The 10,445-nt window shown below is 46.9% G+C and overlaps 1 protein-coding gene across 1 annotated transcript in view; it reads left to right on the top strand.

The window, feature by feature from the left end:
* The first annotated feature begins 310 nt into the window (after positions 1–310).
* LOC110203184 (vascular endothelial growth factor receptor kdr-like) overlaps positions 311–10,445 on the top strand; it is a 220,866-nt gene continuing 210,731 nt past the window's right edge. Inside the window, 1 exon segment of the mRNA XM_078147996.1 lies at positions 311–460. Within this exon segment, the coding sequence (XP_078004122.1) occupies positions 394–460 (67 nt within the window). The 5' untranslated portion in view covers positions 311–393.

Here is a 10,445-nt window from a genome sequence, read left to right as displayed (position 1 = left end):
GAGCCGGAGCCGGAGCTCGCCCGGCGCCGGGAGCCTGCGGCACAGTCGGAGCCGCCGCGGCCAATCGGAGAGCCCGCCGGGCGGGGAAGGACGGCCACGACGACCCAGGGAGGAGGGTCCCGGCGAGGCGCCAGTGACCTCGGGAACGAAGGGGTCGCCAACTCGTGGCCGCAGCCGGTCCACGGGCCCGCCGGGCCGCTGCCCGCACAGCCGCGGACCCCGGAGGCGCAGGCCACTCTAGCCCAGCCCACTGCCCTCCGGGCCGGCCCTCCGCCCTCCCCGCCCCTCCTCCCCTACCGTCTGTCCCCTCCCCTCCCCTCCCTCCAGCCCAGTCCACCCCACGTCGCGCAGCAGGCAGACGGAGTGAGTGAAGCTTGCGCGTCCCGCTCGAAGATGCTACGGCTGTGTTGCGGGGCCGTCCCGGCCGCGCTGCTCCTGCTAGCCTGCTTCTGCGTTCCAGGTAAGGTGAACGCCAGCACCTGTCCTCCCGGCCGGCTCAGCCTGGCCCCGCTGGCCCCCTCGGGCTTCTCCCCTTCGGGGCCCCGGCGTGGGTGGGCGCCAAGTGCTTCTGACAACTGGAGCAACTGGGGCTGGGGCCGGGGGTGGGGGTGGGGAGTCGTCAGGCACGGTTTGGGGCTCCGGGTTGGCCAGCTGCCAGCCACCTGAACCTAGTGGCGAGGCATCGCAGCCAACTAGGGAAGAAGCCGTCGGGGCAGGAGATTCCCAGAGACTGCGGGGGATCCCCAGGAATTGGGAATTAATGCCTGTCTCGTGGCAGCGGTTGCTTTTTTTTTTTGGTGTGTGTGTGTGGGGAGTCCCTGGCACCTCTTTCCCAGTTGCCTTGCAATCCCCCTGTCCCTGCTGTGCAAACCACTCCCCTCCATCCAGTGCAGACCGCCCCCCCCACTTCTGATGAAACCCTCCTTTTAGTCCCAACCTGATAAATTCACTTGCATTGAGACTGAGAAGCAGGGTCTGAATTCAAATCCTCCTTAGTTGCAATCAGTGGCTCACAAGGTCCGTTCTAGCTCTGATATTTAGTTTTCATCTGTGGTCCATGTTTTTGCGTGTTCTAAGGTTCCTTCCAGGGTTCCTCCTATTCTGCGTTCTAGACAATCTGGGGCCCCTGCCCACTCCTACGATGCCCGTGCCCTCCTACAGTAGCCCATGTTCTTTGCTCCAACTTTGGACGCCTTTGGGCACAAGGAGGCTCTGCTGTTCCCGGGCCCAAGGACTGGGTCACCAGTGAACTAGGAAAGACCCGACATGAAACTCGGTTCCTTTGGAGGATCTGGTTGGGACAGAGGAGACGCCCTGGCCTCCTCGAAGGCTAGCCCTTCCGGGACCATTGTGGAGAATGGAGGCAAGGGGCCGAAAAGGCAGGCAGGCAGAGTCAGAGTTAAATATGGCGCCTTTTTGGAGGCAACTATTTTAAATATTTTGCCATTTTAATTGTTGGGTATTTTCAGCCCTGATATGTTTCCAATTAAACCACACACACACACACACACACACACACACACACACACACACACACACACACACACCCCACACACACGCGCGCGCGCACACACACACACACACACACACACACAAAATCCCCGACACCCCTCAGCCAGTTGAACTTGCTCCCAGAGCGAAGGCAGGTGCAGGCGAAGCATCGGGCCGCTAGGTGGCGCCAGCTGCCGCTAACGGCCCAGAGCAATCGGCGGGATGGACGGCTGCCCAGGGGCTGCACCAGCCTCACCTGACGACCCCCCACCTGCAGCTGCTCTTGCCAGCTCCGCAGCTCCCACCCCCACCCGGGCTTGGAGACCACAGACGTCAATCGAGGGTCTCCTAGATTCCAGGGTGAATAGAATAAGGCTCCAGTTCCTGAGTGCCATCCCTCTGTGCTCCCCCTCCCCATCTTGATTCCATGAAATCCCACCCTATCCCCGGGAAGGCTCCTGGGTTTGATCCCTTACTCAGTCCCCTTTGATCTCTCAAATCTGGGCTTACCGCCTGAGAGCACAGGGATCTCAGAACATAGAACTCAGCGGGAGGGACCTGAAAACCCAGAATTTCAGAGACAGAGGGCATGAAATATCAGCTAGAAAAAGCTTTAGATGATCCTCTCATTTTACAGATGAAGAAACTGAGACCCAGAGAGAGGAAAGGGACTTGTCCAAAGTCTCATAACTAACTCAGCTAGTCAAAAAGCAGCTAACAAGCATTTATTAAGTATTTACTATGGACTAGGCACTATGGTATGTGCTGGGGATGCAAAGAAAGGCAAGAACATGGTCCCTGCCCTCAAGAAGCTCACAGGCCAATGGGGAGCAGAGCCAGGAGCAGACCCTAGATCTTCTGACCTTCAGTCTAGGGCTCTTTCATAACATCAAAGTGTAGAGACCTCTGCCCTTTCACAAAGCCAAAGCTAATGTGGCCTTGATCTAGTTCCTTCAAGAAGCTTAGGAGTGACATCTTAAAGCTGATTATTGAAGGAACAGATAGTTATTGATCTTCCGTTTGCTTCTCTCCTCCATCCCCTCCCTTCCTTTCCCTTCTCCTCACTTTAACCCTGGTGCCTGGCTTCTCTGCTCCCCTCTCCTTTCCTCCTGTATCCTCGTCCCCTTTCCTTTCTTCTCCTCCCATGGTCCCTGGTTTTTCCCCTCCCCTCTCCTCATCTCCCTTCCTCCCTGCTCCCCTCTATCCTCCCCCCTCCCTTGTTCCTCTTCTCTCTCCTCCTCCCCCGCCGTGGATTCTCCTCTCTCCTCTCCCTTCCTCTCCCCCTTCCCCTTCCCTCCCCCTCCTCCCTGGTTTTTTCCCTCCTCTGCCCTCTCCTGAGTTCTTCTGGTTTCTCTTCTCCACACTGTCCCTTTCTGATTTTATCTGGGTATGGGGAGACTCCTACCTCTTTTCATAGGATTAGAGTTACCTGTGACCCCTCTGATGCCTTCCTCTGGATTGTAAGGGCAGGGCCAACATAGCGAGCCTCTTGAAAGGCAATGTGGGTTCTTGCTCAGAGGCCATAAGATCCTATGTCTGGAGCTGGAAGAGGGCTCAAAGGCCAACCAGTCTAACACCTTCATTTTCCAGAGGAAGGGAGGAAATCAGCATTTATATAGCACCTACAGTATACCAAGGTGGGGGAGGGGAAAATGTTATGTGCCATTATATGCCAGGTACTGTGCTAAGTACTTTACAAATGTTATCTCATTTGATCCTGAGGTAGGTGCCGGTAGGACTCCTATTTTACAAATGAGGAAACTGAGGCTAACTGAAGAAGTGACTTGAACAGGGTCTCACAGCTAGTAAGTTTCTGCATCTGGATTTGAACTCAGGTCTTTCTGACTACACCCAGCCACCTAGCTGGAAAGGAATCAAGGCTTGCCCAGGCCTCTTGCCCATTGTCACAGTGTCTGAAGCCTAGGCCTTCCTAACTCCAGTCACTTCATGGTGCTGACTAGTGATTTCCACAAAGCCCGGCTCTGATATGTCTGGGCCCTCCTTCAGGGCTGTCTGTACAATGAAAGGGGACTGGGAGGTAGGAAGACTTCATCTGTCCTCCACCCTGTAGCTTCAGCTCAGCAGTCAGGCCCCAGGAAAGGTGTGAAGTTTTCTAAGTTTGCATTGCTGGCCTGGTTTCAGCCTCCTGCTTCTAGGTCCTAGCATACAAATGGAGGAGATGGCCTGAGGGCCTTGGGGGTACTTTGATCACATTAGAGAGAGGGCACTTGAGAGGGACCCAGGAGCATGTTCAGAGTGCTGAGTCCTAACTGGGACATCTGGAAGACTCCAAAGCCTTTGGATTTTAGGTGCCTGGCTGGAAACATAGGAAATTTCATGGGACTGGGGCTTCTGGGCAGTCCACCAGGTGTAACATCAGGTTGTCTACAGGAAGCCAGCCCTTCTAGGCAGCTCAGTGATGAAAAGAACCCTTCCGTCTGGACATTAAGGAGCAGGCCCGGTGCCTGGCCTGCCAGTCAGAACAGCTGGTTTTAAGTCCCTGGCTGTGTCACTTATTAGCTGTGTGACCCTAGGCAGATCACCTCCCCTCTCTGGGCCATCAGTCAAATGAGGGATAAGCTTACTCAGATGATCTCTGACGTCTTGAACAGTCTGTGAGCCTTTCTTTGCTGGATGGGACTTTGGAAATCATCTAAGCCAACCTCTTCATTTTACAGGTTAGGAAACTGAGGCCTAGCGTGTTGTAATTGGAAGGGATCTTAGAGGTAATCTACTCCAATCTCTTCAATTTACAGGTGAAACACATTTGGCTGGCAGACCTGGCATATCTAAGCCCAGCTTTCTCCTTCTCATGGCCTAGGGTTGATGGGGAGGGTCTGGGGGTAGTAGTCAGTGAGGATCAAATGAGATTATATTTGCAAAGCATGTGGCACAGTGCCTGGCACATAGTAGGTGCTTAATAAATGCTTATTCCCTTCTCCAATTTCCCCACCCCCCCACCCCCACCCTCAGTTCACTGTCTATCGCACCTTGCCAAAATATACCCCTATATATGGATATGTCTATTCAGATATGGCTAGCTCTTCCAGATGATGGGTAGTTGAAGGAACTGAAGATACTGAGCCTGGACCAGAGAGGCCTTGCAGGGGCTGGAATGGGTGAGGTGGTGGGGAGACCCATGATTGATGACTTCAAGTATCAGAAGGGCTACAGGGGTGGGGAACCTGCGGCCTCGAAGCCACATGTGGCCCTTTAAGTCCTCAAATGTGGCTCTTTGACTGAATCCAAGCTTCACTTTGTGTGAAGTTTGGATTCAGTCAAAGGGCTGCACTTGAGGACCTAGAGGGGATTTGTTCTGTGAAGTTTGGATTCAGTCAGTGGGCCACACTTGAGGACCTAGAGGGCAAAGATTTGTTCTGGTATGTTTGGATTCAGTCAGAGGGCCACACTTGAGGACCTAGAGGACCACATGTAGCCTCAGGGCCGCAGGTTCCCCACCCCTGGGCATACCAAATTTGTTTTGCTAGGTCCCAGAGGGCAGAGCTAGGAGCAGTGAGTGGAAAGTTAGAGAGATGCAGATTTCTGCTCAATATAAGGAAAAACTTCACAGAATCACAAAGAATTCCAGAGTCGGAAAGGGCCTCAATGGTCATTTAGTCCAAGTGCAAGACTTCACATTTTTATCCATATTGAATTTCATCTCCTTCAGTTTGGCCCAAGGTTCTGTCCTATCAAGAGCCTTTTGAGTCCTGACTCTCACATTCACTGTTAGCACCCCCTCCCATTTGATAGTATACCATCTCTTCCTTTATTTTAAAATGCTTTAATAGTATTTTTTGTTGTTATTTTCCAATAACCCTTCCACCAGAGAATTCTCTCATAAAAAAGAAAAATAGTTAAGCAAAACCAATGAACCCAAGAACTGTGTCAGACAGCAATCCACACCTGGAGCCCTACCACCTCTTTACTGAGAGAGGGGAAGGGTGTTTCATCGTCTATTCTCTGGAAATGAGATTAGACATTATATATAATCTGAATTCTGACATCTTTTTCCTTTCTGTTATTGTAATCATTATATATATTGTTCTCATGGTCACACTTTCGTCCCTTGGTGTTGGGATATTCAAGTCTTCTCATGTTTTTATGAATTCCTCATATGCGTGGTTTCTTATGGCACAGTAGTATTCCATTATGTTCATATTACCACAGTTTGTTCAGCCATTCCTCAAATAACAAACACACACTTTGTTTCCAGTTTTTTTGCTGTCAAATGAGATAATATTTGTAAAGTGCCTGGCACATAGAAGGAACTTAATAAATACTGTTCCCTTCCCTCTTTCCTCTTCTCCTACCAAAAGAGCTAGCATGAATATTTTTGTACATATGGGACTTTCTTCTGGCATTTACTTCCTTGGGGTATACTCCCAGTAGGAAGGATTGCTGGGTCAAAGGGTGTGAACAGTTTGATGACTTGTTTAATTCCAAATGGATTCTCAGAATACTTGGACCAATGACAGCACCCCTAATGGTGTATAAGCATTCTTGTCTTCCTGTAGTACCTCCACTATTGACTAATTCTGTCTTTTATCATCTTTGCCACTTTGATGGGTTTGAGTGAAACCCTTGAGTTGTTTTAATCCATACTTTTCTTATTATTAGTGATTTCGGGCATTTTCCTACAGTTGTTGATAATTTGCATTTTTCTTTTAAAAAAAGTATTTTTTTTAGCAAATAGCTCTTAGTCATATGTATACACACATACATACATATGCAGATACATATACATATTTATATAATTTATTTTCTATTTGAAATTTAACAAACAAAATAGAAGTATTTCTATATACATTGCAGAACAGAAGGAGAGGACTGTACATGAAATTGTGACTTATATAAAGCTTGCTTTTCTTTTTGGTTTTATGTATTTATGTCAATTCTCTAAGATATCAGACTTTCACTAGAGATAAGCAAGGGTTTTTTCTCCTCAATTATCAAATTTCCATTATTCTAGTTGCATTGATATTGTTTGTGCAAAAGCCTGTTTTTTGGGGGGGAGCAATTGGGGTTAAAGTGACTTGCCCAGGGTCACACAGCTAGTAAGTGTCAAGTGTTTGGTCTGAGGTCATATTTGAACTCAGGTCCTCCAGACTTCAGGGCTGGTGTTCTATCCACTGTGTCACCTAGCTCCCCATAAAAGCCTATTTTCAACCAAGCAACTTTCCAAATTTTCCCAGCAGAACCCTTCATTTGGAGGTTTGTGTTCCTGAATTTATTGAGCATCTCCTTTGTTTTTGCCTCTATTTTATTCTACTTTTCTATTTTGTAACTAGTACTAAATAGTTAGGATACTTATTACTTTAGACTATTATCAGAGTCCTGATAATATGTCCCACATTTTTTCATTATCTCCCTTGAAATTCTTGATCCCTTGTTCCTCCAAATGAAATTTGTTACTTTTTTATCTGGTTCTAGGAAGTTAATCCCTTGGAAATTTGGTTGGCCTAGCATTGAATGTATATGCCAATTTAAGTAGCATTGTCATTTGTATTATATTGGCCTGGTTCCATCGTGAATAGTCCTTCATTTCTATAAAGAGTGTTTTCTAGTTGTATTTATGCAAATTAGGAGCATGTCTTGGCAGGTTAACTTGAAGATATTTTATGCAAATTATTGTAGGTGGAATTTCTTTATCTTTCTCCCTCTGGGTTTTATTGGCGAAATAGGCAATGGTTGATTATTTTTGTGGATTTATTTTGCATCCTATCACATTCCTGAAGCTATTCATTACCTTGATTAATGTTTTTGTTGATTATCGGAGTGCTCCAAGTAACCCAGTCATAGCATCCTATGTTTTTCTTTGTCGCAGTCACAGATAAAAATATCCAAAAGCACAGGGCAAAGCATAAGTCCCTGGGGCACTCCACTGGAGACCTGCTATTAAGTTGACTTCAAAATATTACTATTAATCTTCCTAACAATTCACAGAGCCACAGATTCTCTACTGCATGGCACTTTAGTGATCACCTAGCCCTTCTTGCTCCTAACCAAGGCTCCCCTGTCCCCTTCCCCTCCATTTGGATGATGGCCAATTGGCCACTCAACCTTTGCTTGATGGACAATTTCTGTTGATGCCCATTCCCCCTTGGGGTATCCCGTTCCCATTTTGGGAGAGTTCTCATTTTTGGAACTTTCTCTTACCTCTAGCCTAATTTTGTTTCTCCGCAGTAGCCCTTCACTGCTCCTGGTTCTGGCCCTCTGGGGTCAGGCAGAACAAGGCTAATCCTCTTTTCATGTAGTTGTCGTCCCCCCCCCCCCCAAGTCTTCTCTTCTCTTAGAATAAACAAACAGCCCCAGTCCCTTCAGCTGATCTCATATGACTCAAAGGGATTGTGGCCCTGTTCCTGCCTTGATCTTTTCCATTTTCCCAACATAGCTCAAAGCCCCCAAACAAACACCCTTTCTGTTTTCCCTGGTCTGCCTCAACTCCTTCTGATTCTTCGCCCTCCTGACACTCTCCTTACAGGACCATGCTGCACTCTTGTAGTCATCCTCTGTTATTTGCTCTTGCTTCCATTTTCTGCACAGTGGATTAAAGTGCCTGGCCTAGAGTCAGGAAGACTTGAGTTCAAATCCAGCCTCAAACACTTAGTAGCTGTGTGTCCCTGGGCACATCACTTCACACGTTTGCCTCAGTTTCTTCATCTGTAAAATGAGCTGGAGAAGGATTTCAAAATGGCAAACCACTCCAGTATGTATCTCTGCCAAGAAAACCCCAAATGGGGTCATGGAGAGTTGGACATGACATATGACTGAACAACAATAATAAAATTTCCTCCTTATCAGAAGTGTTTCTCTTTGTAACATCAGAATTTCGTTCTTGAGAATTCCTATCCTTGACTTCCCCTGTAGAATTTGAGACCTTGGGATCTTACCTGGCCTTTCTCTGAACCCCTGGAAATCTGTTTTTGCTTTAAATGTTCTATTGACACTCTCTTCTTTTTTTTTTTTAACATCATTGACACTTTCCAATTCCAAATGACTTTCACCCTCCCTCTCTCATAGAACTCTTCCTTATAACAAAGAAATCCAGTCAAGCAAAATGAAATAAGACAATGACCGTGTTTGCTCCATGTAAAGAAATGTATGTATCATTCCACACCCCTAGGCAACCACTTCTCTCCTATTGACACCATTTGCTCACTGAATCACCAGAGTTCTGAAGCCCTTCACTGTTGTTGTTTTTTTGTTTTTAACATTATTGTGGCCATGATATAAATTGTTCTCCAAGTTCTGATCACTCCACCCTCCATTATATCATATGAGTCTCCCATTTTTTCTGATTTCTTCACATTCATTCCTAAGGTGCTATAATATTCAATGACATTTAGATGCCACGATTTGAAATATGCTTTATAAACATCTAGGGTGCACGTGAGCCTCTTCTTGGGTTTCTTCTCCTTCTTTCTCATGAATGCTATGGTGGAGTAGTCACTTTGGGGTCAATAGACTCTGAGACCACGGCCATGTTTCTCCGGATGTGTTTCAGCATATATTTGCCCCCTAGGTCTTTGTGATTGCTAATGTGGGCCTTCCTCTGTGAATGCAAAGGAATCAACATTGCAGCCTGAAAATGCATAAAGGGAAAGCTGTAAGTCTTACTTAAGACCCAGATCCTATTGTCTTTGTGTCCAAATTGCTGACATATCTAGAGTCCATTCCTTGGCAGTGGTGAAGGCTTCTGTGGACAAAAGAAAACTCTTCAGAATGAATACCTTGTGTGTGTTCTGTTCACTCAGACAATTTGTTACTATTTTATCACTTTGTCTTCTACTCTTCTGGGAACATCTCTCCCTGTTTCCAAAAAAGCAATACCTATCAGCTCCAGTTAAGGGAAGGAACTGATTGTAACGTATGCATTTTGTAGTTACTTTGAATGGAATTTCTCTTGTTCCCATAGATAAGAAATTTCTGCATCCTAAGCAGAGATAAGGATAAGCCTTCACAGCCTATACTGGCCACCCCCGTTTCAGCCAATCATTGCCCTAGGATCCCTGGACACCAGAGAACTGAAACATCCTTAACATTGAATTGAAACATCAGAGATAAGACCTTTAGGGTGTCAGGAAAAAAAACAACTCATGAGCCATCTTGGGAGCCCTGCTGTTTGCGGGGGAGGCAGTAGTTCATGCTCACATCCACTAGCCTTTGATAGTGCTGCTAGCCCAGGATGATCAGCCGTGGGGCTCACATGAAGGCTGGTTTTCCTGTCCCCTCCTGTCCCTGCTGATCTAGGCTGTGCTGCTCAGATAGCTGGCAGGAGCTCCAACCAGAGGCAGCCACTTGAGAACTGCCTCATCTCTAGCCTTTCTGAGATCTCTACTGGCTACTAAGACTACCCTTCAATAAAGCTCATTAGGGCACTTAGGTTCCAGGCCTATGATGTCTCTCTTTTCCCCTTGGGCTTGGGGATTCATTTATCTTTCTCATTTATTAAGAGAATTGGTGTGAATCTCAACTAGGAACTTGGGCCATTAATGTGTACCCAAGGCTTCGGGCTGTGTAATGACTTAGAAAGCCACAAATTCGTACTAGTGGTGGTATATTGTATTTTTCTTTCTTTCTTTTTTTTTTAGTTAAACATTTTCCAATGACATTTAAATCTGATTCAGCAGGAGTTTTTGCCAGGAGTTTAACATGTCTGATTTAGAGGATAAGTGTCCTTAAATGTAGGAAAAAATATGAAGAGGAGAATCAGATCAGTTTCCTTTTTTGGCTATTTTCTGTCAGGCCCCAAAGTAACCTGGACTCATCTGGGAAAAGAAGTAGAGTGCTAGAACAAGGGATAACTTGGGGTTCTCACCCCAGCATCTCCCTCATATTGGTGAGAGTCAAGGCCTTTGGGGTCCTTCTGCTTTTTGAAAGATGAAATAAGTACTGAAGCAAGCCAAGGAACGATTGGTTACTCTGCCTTGTGGGGGTGGGAAGGGACAGAG

Source organism: Phascolarctos cinereus, unplaced genomic scaffold, assembly GCF_003287225.1.
Source record: "Phascolarctos cinereus isolate Bilbo 61053 unplaced genomic scaffold, phaCin_HiC Scaffold_8;HRSCAF=390, whole genome shotgun sequence".
Taxonomy (NCBI): Eukaryota; Metazoa; Chordata; class Mammalia; order Diprotodontia; family Phascolarctidae; genus Phascolarctos; species Phascolarctos cinereus.
This window is presented reverse-complemented; position numbering and strand designations above follow the sequence as displayed.